At 50.4% G+C, this 15,490-nt stretch overlaps 2 protein-coding genes across 2 annotated transcripts in view; one reads left to right on the top strand and one right to left on the bottom strand.

Annotated features, from left to right (window-relative positions):
- ATCAY (ATCAY kinesin light chain interacting caytaxin) overlaps positions 1-9,111 on the bottom strand; it is a 36,003-nt gene extending 26,892 nt beyond the window's left edge. The window contains exons 1-2 of the mRNA XM_032626221.1: positions 8,977-9,111; positions 6,624-6,756 (exon numbers count right to left, since the gene is read on the bottom strand). Of these exons, the coding sequence (XP_032482112.1) occupies positions 6,624-6,714 (91 nt within the window). The 5' untranslated portion in view covers positions 6,715-6,756; positions 8,977-9,111. The remainder of the gene's footprint in view (positions 1-6,623; positions 6,757-8,976) is intronic.
- A 6,263-nt stretch (positions 9,112-15,374) lies between these two features.
- ZFR2 (zinc finger RNA binding protein 2) overlaps positions 15,375-15,490 on the top strand; it is a 44,669-nt gene continuing 44,553 nt past the window's right edge. The window contains exon 1 of the mRNA XM_032628963.1: positions 15,375-15,439. Coding sequence (XP_032484854.1) covers positions 15,387-15,439 — 53 coding nt within the window. The 5' untranslated portion in view covers positions 15,375-15,386. The remainder of the gene's footprint in view (positions 15,440-15,490) is intronic.

Raw genomic sequence — 15,490 nt, 5'->3', positions numbered from 1 at the left:
TATGTATAACAGATTCACTCTGCTGTACACCTGAAACTAACACACATTGTAAATCAACTGTGCTCCAATAAAAATTTTAAAAAGTAAAAATAAAACACAAGCTTAAAAAATAAAAAGATGGAGGAAGGCAGAGATTGGAGTGATGCATCTACAAGCCAAGGCAGGCCGAGGATTGCCGGCCACCATCTGAAGCTGGAGGAGGCTGGAAGCATCCTTCCCTAGAGCCTTCATAGGGAGTATGGCCCTGCTGACACCTTGATTTTGGATTTTTAGCCTCCAGAACTGTGAGAGAAAACATTTCTTGTGTTTTAAGCAAGTTCTTGGTACTTTGTTATGGCAGCTCTGGGAAACTCACACGCCCTGTCAGCATGAAATCCAAATTTCTCTCCTACTGCATCCCCTACCATGCCAAGGTCCTCTCTGCCCCAGTGCCTTTGCACATCCCACCCCCTCTGCCTAGAGGGCCACTTCCTGCTTTCTTTGACTGGTGAACTTGCTCAGCCTCTCAGGCTAGGTCAGCGTCCTCCAGGAGGCCCCATCTGAATCTGACATCCACCCCACTCCTGCATCCTGCCTCAGAAGCCTCCTTTAGCACTGAATCTGTGGTACTGTGTGCTAATTGCTTGTTTCCTGGGCCGACTGTGAGCCCTTGAAGGGGAGGAAGTGCCTCTTCCTCTCTTGCTTTGGTGAGTCACGGGCCTGGACCTGGGAGAAGCAGCCCTCAGCAAGGGTTTTGAAGGAAGGAGCAAGTGAGGGCACATTATGTAAGTGGCGGGGAAAGGCCAAAATCTAGAAACACCTGTCACCCGGAATCAGCTGTTATTGCAATAGTTCTGGCTTCAGAGGTGGCTCCTGGACCGAATTCCACCCTCAGATCCTAGCCTCTGGCTTAATGTTACTCACAGTGTGAAAGAAGGGAATTGGGAATAAACTGTGGGCCTCAGGACCTTTGAACATGCCTCCTGCTTCCCAACTGGTGCCCCAGGGCTTTGACGGCATTAAGATCGGCTGTGCTGCCACAGTCTCCCACCCAGGGCTTTCCAGCCTCTGTTTCTGTTTGACGGCGGCCACCTCTGGTGCAGGGTAACAGCAAAACTCTTTCTGGGCATAAGTAGGCTTTTCGAGGGCTCAATGCAGGGCCAGCAGCACTGGGGCTTATCACAGGACTCCTGCAGAGCTAAGTCGGGAGAACCAGAGAGGGAACTGCTGAAAGGCATTCAAGAATTATCCATTGGCAACTTTGGTGGTTTCAGATACTCAGATAAATCTGCCCCTTTTCCTTCTCTGCAGTTTCCAACACCTCTGTCCATTCATCTTGCTCTGGTCTCCCCCAGCACCATCACCTCTTGGTTGGGAAACTAAGATCCCACATGCTCATGGCACAGAATAAAATAAAATAAAATGGTTCTTTTTATGTTATGTAAATTTCACCTCCATTTTAAAAAGAAAAAAAGCAAGCTTCAGATTAAGTCAGAAGGTTTTAAAGAGGCATCTTTTTTTCAGATTGAGACTGAAGACAACTTACATGCCCGTTTTGTGTACACATGCAGCATGGCCAAAAAAAACAAAAGGTTGGGGCCCTGATCCCCTAGGACTGTGACCTTACGAGAAGAGGGAGAGCCACGAGAAAGCTCCCCCGGCACATGCAAGCACAGAGGAAAGACCACGTGAGGATGCAGTGAAAAGGCCAGGAAGAGAGCCCTCACCAGAAGCCAACACCGCTGGCACCTTGATCTCAGACATCCAGCCTCTGGAGCTGTGAGAGAATAAATGTCTGCTGTTGAAGCTGCCCGGGGTGAGGTATCCTGCTATGATAGCCCAGCATCGCTGGAGCACAGGAAAGAGAATGGCGGAGTTGAGGAAGGCAGAAGATGTTAAGGCTGCTCAGAGCCTGCCATCACTTCCTGGCCTAAACCCACGGCTCCTGCATGAGGGACTGCTGAGCTGGGCAACAGGAAATCACCTCTGTGCATGTGTTGGGCTGGGGGAGGGACATTGCCTGGCCTGCCCTGTGCAGGGGTGGGCAGATACAAACAGAATGGTTAAGAATCCTCCTGCCAATGCAGGGGACACGGGTTCCATCCCTGGTCCGGGAAGATCCCACATGCTGTGGAGCAACTAAGCCCATGTGCCACAACTCCTGAGCCCCCGTGCTGCAACTATTGAAGCTTGTGTGCCTAGAGCCTGTGCTCCGCAACAAGAGAAGCCACCGCAATGAGAAGCCCATGCACTGCAACGAAGACCCAATGCAGCCAAAAATAAAATAAATAAAAAAGAGTGGATATATGTATCTGTATAACTGACTCACTTTGCTGTACAGTAGAAACTAACACAACATTCTAAATCACCTACACTCCAATTAAAAAAGAAAAAGGAAAAAAAAGAATAAAAAGTTACAAGCAAAACCCACGACCACTTGGTTATAGAAGGCAGAGCAGGCTGAGACACCATTCAGACATCTAACCCTGTACCTGCCTCTTCTTAGCTGTGAGACCCGGGCCAAGCCCTTTCCCACCCTGGTCCTCAGTTTCCCCACCCAACTTTTCTTCAGTCCCTCGATCTGCTTCCGCTGGCTTCAGGGCCTTTGCACGTGCTGCTCTCTCTGCTTGGAATGCTTGACCCCTACCCCCAGCCTCTTTCCCCTGTTCATACCTCTTCATCCTTCAGAGCTCAGGGTCAGCGCCTCCCCCAATGTCCCCAACCCAGTCAGACCCCACCTGGCGCTCTCCAGGTGCCAAGAACCCAGCTGCAATTTTTCATTGGTCTGTGAGGTTATAAGGGACGGCCTGTCTCTGCACCAGACTGTGAACACCCCACAAGGGCGGCTCTCCTGTTCTCCACGTGTCCCCAGCGTCTCACCCAGGGCCTGGCATACAGTTGGTGCATATCACTAGAATGAATGAATGTGGAAGCAAGGCAGAGATGGATCGTCTCCAGGCTGCCCTCTCTCAGCTAGGGTCCACAGGTACCTGCAGAAGAGCAGGAGGTGCAGGAAGACGCCGCAAGGCAATGGCAGCAGGAGGGGGCTATGGGCACAGGGCGAGCACCCAGACACACCCGGGGCAGCTCGAAGGGCGAGCACCCAGACACACCCGGGGCAGCTCGAGGATCCACCCAGGAAGGGATCATTGAGCTCGAAGGAATAGAATTGTGGGTTGTCTGGCATCAGACAGAGGTGCTTATGTTGAGCTGCAGCTGGACGCTGTATAAGGAGCTGTACTCATTTCTCCCAGAACGAGGAGGACAGAGCCTTGACGAAGGCATGTCCCTGACCCCAGGGCTGCACAGCCAGGCCACTATCCTGCAAACACTGAACTACTGAAAAGGGAGAGGAACCCTCTGCAGCTGGGGAAACTCACTTGAAATTCACATTTGCAGCTGCAGTCAGCTCCACTTTGTCTCAACAAGACTTGGGAGAGGAGGGTCTCTTTTATGGGGGAATGGGAAAAAGGAACCAGAGTGAACAAGGTACAGGCTGATAAAAAGAATGAGGCTGAGGGCAGCAAGTCCCGTGGGCAGCCCTCTGCATCTAGACAGCCTGGCTCAGCTGCCTCGCAACTCATACCTCATCGACTTCTCGCGACAACTTCGTGAGCCAGGAATGATTGTCCCTATTTTACAGATAGGAAAACTGAGGCACAAAGATGCTCGAAGAGCTGCCCAAGGTGGGCAAGCGAGCCCACTGGAGAATTGGAATCTGAACCCACGGCTGTCCGGTTCCACAGCTCGTACCCTCTTGGTTCCACTGTGTTGCTTGAAATAAAATTAGAGTGAGCAAGGTGAGTCCTGTGCTGTCATCAGAGAATTTTTTTTATGTCCAGGAAGGGTTGGGGTTTGCCACCTGGGCAGGCAGGGTTGAATCAGAAGGTTCTCAAAGTCCAGACGGAGGGACGCTTTGGTCTCGGACAGGGGCCAGGGTTCACGGGACCACAGGGTAAATGATGCTGACACTGGTTGGAGATGCCTCCAAACCCCAGGTGTTTGGTGCTGGAAGGAACCCACAGAGATCATCCCATCTGTTTCCACCTTTTCCATGGGAGGAAACAGATCTCCCATGCCGGGAACGAGGGACAGCTCCCCAAGGTGGCTCTTGTCCATTCTGGAGCATTCCTAGCCACATCAGGAGCCCCTGATAAAAACAGTCCTTAATTCGCCCAAATTGCCAGGTCCGGGTGTCATCAGACCCCTTTCTACAAATCCAGGCATCAGCACTCCTTGTATTGAGTTAAAGAGAAATACTTATAAGAGGGAATGTAGAACGAAGAACATTTTAACAGTGAAAGAACAGGAGGTCGGCTCCAATGAAGTCGCCGTCTCTTTCCCGAAATACTTGTCTTCCTGAAGACAACGGTACTGTGCAGACAAGAGATTCTCGGCTATTCTGAGGTGGGGATCTATCACTTTATTTTTTATTTTTATTTATTTTTGGCTGCGTTGCTGCACGCGGGCTTTCTCTAGTTGTGGCCAGCGGGGGCTACTCTTCGTTGCGGTGCATGGGCTTCTCATTGCGGTGGCTTCTCTTGTTGTGGAGCATGGGCTCTAGGCACATGGGCTTCAGTAGTTGCAGTACACGGGCTCAGTAGTTGTGGCATTCAGGCTCTAGAGCACTGGCTCAGTAGTTGTGGCACATGGGTTTAGTTGCTCCACGGCATGTGGGATCTTCCCGGACCAGGGATCGAACTTGTGTCCTTGGCATTGGCAGGCGGATTCTTAACCACCACACCACCAGGGAAGTCCCCATCTATCGCTTTAAGAATCATAAGGATGTGCGTGAAACATTGACACTGAAAACGACTAGACTGGAGAGAGGGCTAAAGATTCTCAAATGAGGGGGTGATGCCCTTGACATCACAGCTTCTCCTGGGACAGGTGGACAGGAATTTCCAGACCTCCCCCATCAGCCCATTTTGCTTTTGAATGGGCCGGCTGGCCGTACAAAGCATGCACAGATTGGACCATTTGAGTCCAAAGAGTCTACTTTAGACTCAAACCTGCGTCCCTTTCATGCCTGTCCATCACCCTTGTTCTGCCCTGAGCACCTTCACCAACTGAGATCCTTTCCAAATTCTCCTTTCCAGGGTGAATATGCCCAGTCCCTTTGACTCTTCCTTCCTGGATGGTTATGCAACTAACTCTTGGGCATCATCTCCTGTGGGTAAACTCCTTGCATTAAAGTGGGAGGGAGAGGGAATTCCCTGGCGATCCAGTGGTTAGGACTCTGCACTTTCACTGCCATCGGCACGGGTTTGATCCCTGGTTGGGGAACTAAGATCCTAAGATCCTGCAAGCTGGCCAAAAAAAAAAAAAAAAAAGTGGGAGGGCGATGAGCAGTTGCATCCAGCTGATGAATTAAGGGGAGCCTGTGCTGACTATATTTTCCTTTACCCAACGCCTCGCCAGAGGAGAATACAGAGAGACAAGTGTCTCAGCAGTGGGCACGCACAGCTTGCTTCCTACAATTTTGAATTCGTACCAATGACCGTCATCCATTCACCCAATATCCACTGAGCATCAGCTGTATGCCTGTGATCAAACCAAAGGCCCCTGCTCTCGTGGGCTCCATGGTGGGGAACAGACTGTAAACAAGTATGTGAAATACTCAGCATATTCAATCGTATGAAGCCCGGGCGCCTAGAGCCCGTGCTCTGCAACAAGAGAAGCCACCGCGATAAGAAGCCCACACACCACAACGAAGAGCAGTCCCGGCTCGCCGCAACTAGAGAAAGCCCGTGCGCAGCAACGAGGACCCAATGCAGCCAAAAATAAATAAATAAAAAATAAAAACAACAACAACACGACACGTATGTATTTTCTTAAGAATCTAGACAAAGAAGTAAGTCTGAAATCAGTTTCACTGGCAGGGCTGGTTCCTCCTGGAGGCTCTGGGGGAGAATCTGTTTCCGTGCCTTTTTTTTTTTTTTTTTTTTTGCGGTATGTGGGCCTCTCACTGTTGTGGCCTCTCCCGTTGTGGAGCACAGGGTCCGGACGCGCAGGCTCAGCGGCCATGGCCCACAGGCCCAGCCGCTCCACGGCATCTTCCTGGACCAGGGCACGAACCCACGTCCCCTGCATTGGCAGGCGGACTCTCAACCACTGCGCCACCAGGGAAGCCCCCATGCCTTTTGCTTTGTTTTGGCTGTGCCGGGTCCTAGTTGCAGCACGCGGGATCATCATTGCCACGTGCGGGATCTTTAGCTGTGGCATGAGGGATCTAGTTCCCTGAACAGGGATAGAACCCGGGCCCCCTGCATTAGGAGGACAGAGTCTTAACCACTGAACCGCCAGAGAAGTCCCTGCCGCAGGGCTTTTAAGGGGTATGACAGGGTCCCTCTGGCTGCTGCAGGTAAAAACACGCTGTTACCTGAATTCATGGGAACCCAGGTAAGAATACTGTAACCGCCCATGAGATGGTTTTAGAAGAATGTTTAGAATTCTTATGATAGTGTGGGAATGGGAGCTATTTTGGCACTTTGGGCAGGGATGGGTGGGGTAGGGAGGTGGGAAATCAATCTTAAATAATTCAGCAAATATCAATTATGCACTTGGCCCGATCAACTGGGGTGCCTCTGCCTCACACCTGGGAGCAGCGTCGGGCCCACTCCTTCCACGTCTGACACGCACACCTAGGGAGCTGTACCTGGGCAGAGTTTCGTCCTGCCATTCTTCCTTCACGTCCACGTTTTCCATCCGGAGCGTGGCTTCAGTGGTCCCCATGGGAGCTGGGAAGCAAGGACCGACTTGAAGCAAGGATGAATCCTGAAGGAGGGCAGTGGATGGAGGTTTTACTGGACAATCATCATAACGACAATTCCCCACTCACACACAGAACTTCAGAGATGGATCTGCAAAGAGCTCTTGTGTCCATTGTCTTATTGAATCATTGCCCAGCCCCATGAGGCTTCTCCATTTCACCAGTGAGAAAACAGAGGCATAGAAAGTTGAACACCCATGTGGGTCTGGAGTTTGAAACCAAAGGAGGGGCTGAGCCTCCAGCTAAAAGCAGCCCCCCTTTGAAGCTCTGAAATCCATCCTCTGCAAGGTTCACCATCCCTCCCTTACCTTGGGCTTCAGCTAGGAAGCAATAAATCCAATTAAAGTCATTTACACTAAATGACGTTTAGTCATTTAGTGTTAATGACTGATATAATTAAGCTTCCTTTCTGGGATTGACATTCAGACAAGACCTGGTTAACGCCAACCCACCTCTATCTGCTGCAGCCCACCTGTCCTGCCCCTCTGTCCCCTCCCTTCCCCCAACGAAGAAGCAAGTCGTGACAACTGACCCTAGGACTGAAAAAGGAAGTGCGGAAAGTGCCTGGGGCTGGAAATCAGGATCATCATTTGTACCAACCACAAAATGCCAGGAACCAGCTGGGGGCAAGGATGGGGTGGAGGCAGCACTCTAGGTGGGGCTTGAGCCCTGGGCTGTCTGGGAGTGTGGTGAGAACTGCCGAGTGGGACTGAATTTGGGTCTATCCTGGGGCATGGCAGACTTCCGCTGTCTCAGTTTCCCTGCCTGTGAATGAAAGAATTGGTCTAGAAAGGATCCCCCAGGATCTTATGACTCAACCACTAGTGCAGGTTCTGAGCTTTTAAACCAGTGGTTGTCAACGGGCAGTGATTCTGCCTTCCCCCACCAGACATCTGGCAATGTTTGGAGGCATTTTGGGTTGTCACAAGTGCGGGGGGGTGGGGGTGGGGGGGGCGGTGTGCTACTGACATCAAGTGGGTGGAGACCAGGGATGCTGCTCAGTGCCCTACAGTGCCCCAGATGGTACCCCATGACCAAGAATGATCTGGCCCCAAATGTCCATAGATCTGAGATTGAGAAGTTGTCAACCTCACTTGCCAGCACCTAAGGTCCCGCCTCCAGCCCCTCCCCCCTCCCCCGTCCCCACTCACTGCGGCTGCCCCTCTAGAGCTGGTGGGTGGCTCTTAGTTTGGGTGTGTCTTCCAGAGCCCCTCTCTGGACCTAAGCCCCTGTGGATGGAGGTTCTGCATTTGGGATTGGGGCTCAGAGGGAGCCGGAGACAGGTGAGGGCCAGGCAGGGGGACGGGATATCTGAAATTCGACCCTCCCCCACTTCAGTGAGAGTTTCTCACTCCATTCTTGTCACTGCCCTGAATGTCGTCATTCATTCATGGAGGAGGGACAGTAAGACGCAGTACGGAAAAGAGAGAGAGAGAGAGAGATGTCTTCCTGATGCTGTGGGCAACAACTGCCCAGGAACTTACTGCAAGGGAAAGTTCCCATCAATGGAAATTCATTTCCTTTCTGAAGGGAGTGGTCTTTGCGTCTGTTTTCCTTATCCTGAGCTGGGTGTGACCTCAACCCCCAGAAAGGACCACCCACCTCCACCCCACCCACAGCTGAGACTGGGGCCACACATGTTGGCCCAACGATCCTCTAAATGAGGGGTGTGGGTGGGTGACCGCAGGGCCCCGGACGCTCCCGCCCTCTGATCCCGACTTCACGTTCGAGGACGGCAAATAAGGCAGCGAGGGGGAGCTGAGAAGCGTGCCTTCCCGCTGTGGTGCTGAATTATCAGCACATCACATACAAGTTCAGGCAGAGGAGGAGGAATCTCTGTCTTCAACCGTTTCCCTTCCTCCCCACCCCACAGGCAAGCTTTTACGTACACATCTATCAAATCCTTTTCCAAATCCGCTCACGGCGTTATAAATAGGAAATGCACAGAGGTGGGACGTGTACATTTCGGTCTCTCAGGAAGCGTCCCAGAGAGGGGCTGAGGGTTTGAGCTGCCTAATCTCTAAGCACGTCCCGGAAATGGTGCAGTCCTCTGCCATCCAGGTGAACGGTGGGCATGGGAGGTGAACTGTGGGGGTGTGTGTGGGGCGGATGCTTTTCTCCGCGTGGGGTAAAATGGAGCTGGTAGCATCCCAAGAATCACAAGACCCTGGTTCTCTGCTCCCACCCGCCCCATCTGCCAGAAGGGGGTTTGTAGCAGCGGATACCTGCGGACAATCTTCCTCGGCAGGGCGGGGAGAAAGAAAGTGGATTCACCTCCGCGTGAGTCCCGGCTACCTCCGCGGCCTCTCCCGGTTACGCGCAAACAAAGAAGAGCCTTGGGCGGATGCAGCCGGGCATCCCTCGCCTTCAGAGCATCCGAGGAAGATGCACTCTGGCGCGGACTCCGCATCCAAGGAAGGTCACCCAGGGCAATGCGACGGGCGCGGATGGGCGCTTTTGTCCACGGGTGGGGAACAGCTTGCAGTCAGCGGTCGGCTCCCCCTCACTCGGCTGCGGCTGCGTCCCTGGTCCTCGTGCCTCCGAGGTATTTTCTTCTTGCCAGCTCGCAGCTGGCGGAGGCTCGGCTTCCTTAAGACAGTTAATTATGCTGCTTTTGTGTGCAGGGTGGGTGGATGGGGGCAGGGCTGACCAAAAAGCACAGCCCCCTGCCAGAATCGGTGCTCTCCATTGGCTGAGAGGGGAGCATTTCCAAGAGCCTCACCAGGGGTAGAAGCGGAAATGATTTCCTGATGGCGCATCACAGATTTAAAAACAAAACAAGGAACAAATAAATAAGTGGCAGCGATGGCCTCATTCCTTAGATTAAGAGGGATGGAGGAAATAATATCCTCATGGACCCATTTCATGGGTCCCTCAGCCGACCACTTACGATGAGCCATGGGCCGAAGACCGGGCTGGGTGCTGGGGAGACAGAACCTTCTCAGACACATTCGCTCGGGGCCTCCGAGGGAAAGGCGCCCCCTGCAGGTGTGCGTGCGTCAGCCCCTCCCTGGAAGACCATAGAATGGTATAGAGTTAAGAGTGCACCCTCTGAAATCAAACCATAAGTGGATCGGGACACTGGCTCAGCCACTGGCTGGGGACTTGGTTGGGTAAGTGATCACACTTCCTGGACCTCAGTTTCCTCATCTGTGAAATGGAAACATTAAGGTACTGGCCTTTCGGCATTTAATGAAGTGATGCAGGGAGGGTGCTTGGCACAGTGCCGCAGTATGAGAAAAGTTCTATGCGTGTTTCTTGCTGTTGCTGTTTTTATTTTTAGACTGTTAGCAGGTTGAATGGTGCCCCCCCCCCCACCAAAGATATGTCCATGTCCTAACCCCTGGAACTTGTGAATGTGACCTTATTTGGAAAAAAGGGTCTTTGCAGATGGAATTAAGTTAAGGATCTCCACATGAGATCATCCTGGATTTAAGATGTGCCCTAAATCCCATGACAAGTGACTTCATAAGAGAAGAGAAGGGGGGGGGCACATCCCCAGGAGAAGCCAACCCTGCCAATACCTTGATTTCAGACTTCTGGCCTCCAAAACTGTGAGAGAAAAAAAAAAAAAAGCTATTGTTTTGAGCCACCTAGTTCGTGGTACTTTGTTATGGCAGGAAACTAATATCAATACATGATCCTAAGTAGGAATGGATGCCTGTTGTTACCTCCTGCCCCTCTTAATCACTGTGATGGTTTTCGCCTGTTCTGTGAACACATCAGGCTCATTCCCACCACAGGGCCTTTGCACAAGCTGCTCCCTCTGCCAGGTACGCTCTTCCCCCAGATGTTTGCATTATTCAGGTGTCAGCTCAGAAGTAATCTCCTCAAAGAGGCCTTTCCTAATCTCACCGCCTACCTTGCCTCTCACTCCATCACCTTCCATCCCATTATCTAGTCTGATTTGTTTTTCAGTTTTTAAAAAATTTTTTTTCTTTTTTACTGTGGTAAAATACACATAATGTAAAGTTTACCATTTTAACCACTTGAAAGTGTATAGTTCAGTGACATTAAGTATGTTCAGTGTTGTGCCACCATCAGCACTGTCTAGTTCCAGAACTTTTTCATCACCCCAAATGGAAACCCGTACCCATTAAGCAGTCTCTTACGTCTCCCTTCCCAGCCCCTGGCAACCACTAATCCACTTTCCGTCTCTGTGGATTTGCCTGTTCTGGATATTTCATATAAATGGAATAATCTACTATGCCATCTTTTGTGTCTAGCTTCTCTCACTGAGCATCATTTTTCAAGGATCATCCACATTGTGATGTGTGTCAGTGCTTCATTCGTTTTTATGGCTGAATCATATATATCATTGTGTGCATGTGCCACTTTTTGTTTATCCATTCACCAGTGGATAAACAAAAAGTGTTTCTACATTTTGGCTGTTGTGAATAGTGCTGCTGTGAACATGGGTGTACATGGTTTTATTTGAATCCCTGTTTTCAGTTCTTTGGGGTATATACCTGGGAGTGGCAATGCTGCATCATATACTAATTCTATGTTTACGGTATTGAGGAACCTGATGAGTCTTTTTTCATAACACTTACCACTATTTGAGATTATTTACTTGTTTCTTTGTTTATTCTAGGACACACACACACACACACACACCCGCTTGGAATAGAAATTTCAAAAGGGACTTGGTTGGTTTTGTACACTGTAATGTGCCAAGGCAGTAGCACGCGTCACAAAGGAGATGTTCGGGAAATGCAGGTAGAATGCACGGACGCTGGCTCCCCTTGTGGGTCTCAGACAACACTCTATTCACGTGGCTACCCCACTCACTGCATCAGGGTCGGTCCCCCTCCAAGCCAAAGGCATAAAGGCAACCGCCCCACAGCAGAGAAGGAGAGCCCAGAGACTCCAGCACAAGATCTGGACTTTGCACCTCTTGGCTGGAGGACGTGGCGCTCTGGGAAGAGACACTGAGCGGGAAATCCAGGTTTGTTCTAGTACTGGGCACTGGGGTCCGAAACGTGAGGAAGACTTTTTGCTTTCGTAGAACTTCCACTCGGAGAAGCAGATGGGCAAGGGAGTCTGGGCTGACATCTTTGGAGCAGAGTGGCTTGGGGGGCACATGGGGAGATTTCTCAGAGTGGGGCAGGGGTGGTGACCGTGTGGGTTGGGCGCTGAGGAGTGAGTAGGAGTTGGATGGATGAAGAAAGGGGAGAAAAACATTTGGAACAGAAGGACATTTGTAAAGCAGCAGCTCTTCCTCCCTGAGAGCGCGCTGGGAGCTGTCCGTGGTGCTGCAGCCCGCCACCGAGCCGCTGCGTGAACCAAGATTGGCCGTCGTCTGGTTTATCGTTAATGGTGGTTATATATTTTAATATATACGCATAACATAAAGTTTGCCATTCTAATCATTTTTAAATGTAAAGTTCAGTGGCATTAATTCCATTCACAATGTGTAACCATCCCCACCATCCATCTCCAGAACTTTCTCATCTTCCCAAACCAAAACTCTGTCCCCATGAAACACTAACTCCCCAGCCCCATTCCCCGAGAATGTAAGTTTCTTGAGATCAGAGATGTTTCATTTTGTCATTGTTATATCTTTAATCCCTAGACCAGTGGTTCTCACCTGTGGGTGATTTTACCCCCCCATGGGACATCTGGTGATGTCTGGGGACATTTTTGGTTATCATGACTTGGGGGATGGAGGTGATTCTGGCATCCAGTGGGTAAAGACCAGAGATGCTGCTCAACACTCTACAGTGCACAGGACAGCCCCTTCCCCAAGAGAATTATCTAGTCTGAAATATCAATGGTGCGGTCGTTGAGAAACCCTGCCCTAGAAGAATACCTGAAACGAAGTTAGTTCTCAGTGGAGTTTGTTGAGGCAATGAAATTACTAAACCTCCTTTTCCTGATTTGCAAAGGGGATTCATACAAATACATTTGATCCTCATTATTCACAGTATTTGTAAATTTGCCTACTGGCTGAAATTTATTTGTAACCCCCAAAATTAATACTCATGGTGCTTCCAGGGTCATTTGTAGACAACACAGAGAAGTGAAAAAATCTGAGTGCATGTGCTGTCAGCTGAGGTTGAACCAGATGATGTTTATTCCAGCCTAGGCCGTAAACAGCTGTCCTTTTTTGGGTCTATTTAGTGCCGTGCTTTTAACATTTTTGTGCTTTTTTTTTTTTTGGTGATTTGGCTATTTATAATGGCCCCCACACATGGTGCTGAAATGCTGTCTAGTGTTTGTTAGCACAAGAAGGCTGTGCTGTGCCCTTATGGAGAAAATAAGCATGTTAGATAAGCTTCACTGAGGTGTGAGTTATAGTGCTCTGGAATGTGAGTTCAATGTTAAGGAATCTACAATGTATATTAAATAAGAAGCCTTTAAACAAACAACAAAAAAAACATGTAACACAAGGTTATGTATTGATCAGTTGATGAAAATGTTGTGACCAGAGGCTCGCAGGAACCTAACCCTGTATTTCCCCTAGGAGCAATGGGTCAGTATTTTGCTATTTCAGTGTTTGCAGCAACTTTATAGAACAGAACTGCTGCCAATAACGAGAATCAACTATACCTACTTCTGAGGGCTATTGTGAGGACTAGATAAGATTATGCATGTAAAGCATTTAGCACGATGCCTATAGCAAATAACAGGAAAGAAAAGATATTATGCAACCAGAGAAAACATCAAAACAGACCTGCTTCTGTAAAAGGCATGCAGCCTGGGTTATCTAGTTAGAGCTACAGGGAATTGGAGGGAGGCCATGTGTAATTACCACGCTGGCCTTTAGCCAGGGCATGGCAGGAGAGCTGCGTTTGCCAGACGCACTAGATTGTTTCTTGTGGCCACACATGGTCATTAAGACACAAATGGAAGAATGCCATCCACTAAATCACCCATACGGCTTTCCTTGGCACCCTGGGCTTGCCATGGTTTCCATCCAAGAATTAACTAGCCCTGTGCCTGCTTAGAAGGGTGGCAAAAGAACACCACCCCACCACGGTTGGTAAATGTACTCTTTTTTTTTGCCTTTAAAAAATTAATATAAAAACTTGAAATAATTGTAGATTCACATGGGGTTGTAAAAAATCACACAGAGAGATCCCATGTACCCTTTTCCACCATGTTACCCAATGGTAACATCTTGCAAAATTATAGTATAATGCAGTAGCACTATTGCTTTTGACATAGTCAAGATATGGAACATTTCAATCACCACAGGATCTCTCATGTTGCCCTTTTATAGCTACCCCCAGTCCCCATTACCCCCCCCATGTCCTTAACCCCTAGAAATCACAAATATGTTCTCCATTTCTATGATTTTTGACCTTTCAAGAATTTTATGTAAATGGAACTTTTCCCACTCAGCATAATTCTCTAGAGCTTTATCCAAGTTGTGGTGTGTATCAAGAGTTTATGCCTTTTTATTGCTGACTAATATTCCATTTATAGGAAATGTCCAGAACTGGCAAATCCATAGAGACAGAAAGCAAACTAATGGTGGCCAGGGGCTGGGGTGGGGGTGGGGAAGTGACTGTTAAGAGTTCATGGTTTATTCTTGGGTGATGAAAATGTTCTGGAATTAGTCGTGATGGTGGCACAACTTTGTGAATATACTAAAAACCACTGAATTGCACACCTTAGTTGGGCGAATTGTATGGTACATGAATTATATCTCAATAAATCTGTTCTTAACCAAAGACTACCTTAATTGTAATAGTTTGGTTATGATCTGCTTCCCTGAATCTAAGTTCTTGAGGACTGGTGCCATGCAGCTTACTGTTGCACCCCCCCCCAAGATGGCCCTGCCTATGGTAAGTGGGTCAAGAAATAGCCCTCAAAATGAATTACCCTTAGAATAGGGTTTCTCCACCTTGGCACTGCTGACGTTGGTGCCAGGTCATTCTCTGTCGTGGGGGCCCTCCTGGGAACTGTGGGGCATTGAGCAGCATCCCTGGTCCCCATCCACTTAATGCCAGGAGCACCCCCAGTCGTGACAACCACAGATGTCCCCAGACACTGCCCACTCTCCTCTGGGGGCAAAACACTCCAGTTGAGAAGCACTAATTTAGAGCCACAGAATTTTAGGTACTGGAGCCTTAGAAGGCTCCACGAAAAGACTGGCACCCAGGGGGCTGCTGAAGGGACAAGCAGGACTTGGCCGTATCAGTAGGGCCAACATTCACCCAGCCAGAAACGGTCAGCGGGGCAACCAAATCCACCCGAGGGCACAAAAAGGAAAATCACTTCCAGCCTAGAAATCCCCAAGCTGAGAGGTTAAAGAGGAGGGGAATCCGATAAGGGGCGGGGCTTGCGGCGAGGGGCGGGGCTTGAACGGAAACAGAGAGGGCCGGATCTGGGGCGTGGCGGGAAGGAGGGGGTGGAGCCAAAGACCCCGGATACTGGGCGCTCACAGGGAAGGTGGGATTCCAAGCAAGGGGCGGGGCTTGCGGCGGGGAGGGCTCGAGGCAAAGACACGCCCCCAGGCGCAGACTAGGAAGCGAGAAGGCGCAAGCTTCGCGCGGGGGGCGGGGCCTGGAGCGCGTGGCGGGGCGCAAGCGGCACGAGGCCTGGGCGCGGGCCGGATGACGTCACGCGCCGGCGGCCCCGCCCCTTCGCGCCTCCGGGTCAGCGGGCGCGCTGTGGAGAAGCCAAGATGGCGGCGAGTAATTATTACGGCTTCGCGCAGGGCGCCGGCTCGCAGTACAGGTAATGGCCCCCGCGCCGCCCGCGCTGCCCCGGCCCCGGGGAAGCCGCGGC

This window comes from Phocoena sinus, chromosome 3, assembly GCF_008692025.1.
Source record: "Phocoena sinus isolate mPhoSin1 chromosome 3, mPhoSin1.pri, whole genome shotgun sequence".
NCBI classification, from domain to species: domain Eukaryota; kingdom Metazoa; phylum Chordata; class Mammalia; order Artiodactyla; family Phocoenidae; genus Phocoena; species Phocoena sinus.
The sequence above is the reverse complement of the archived record's forward strand: the minus strand, read 5'-3'. Positions and strand labels throughout refer to the sequence as shown.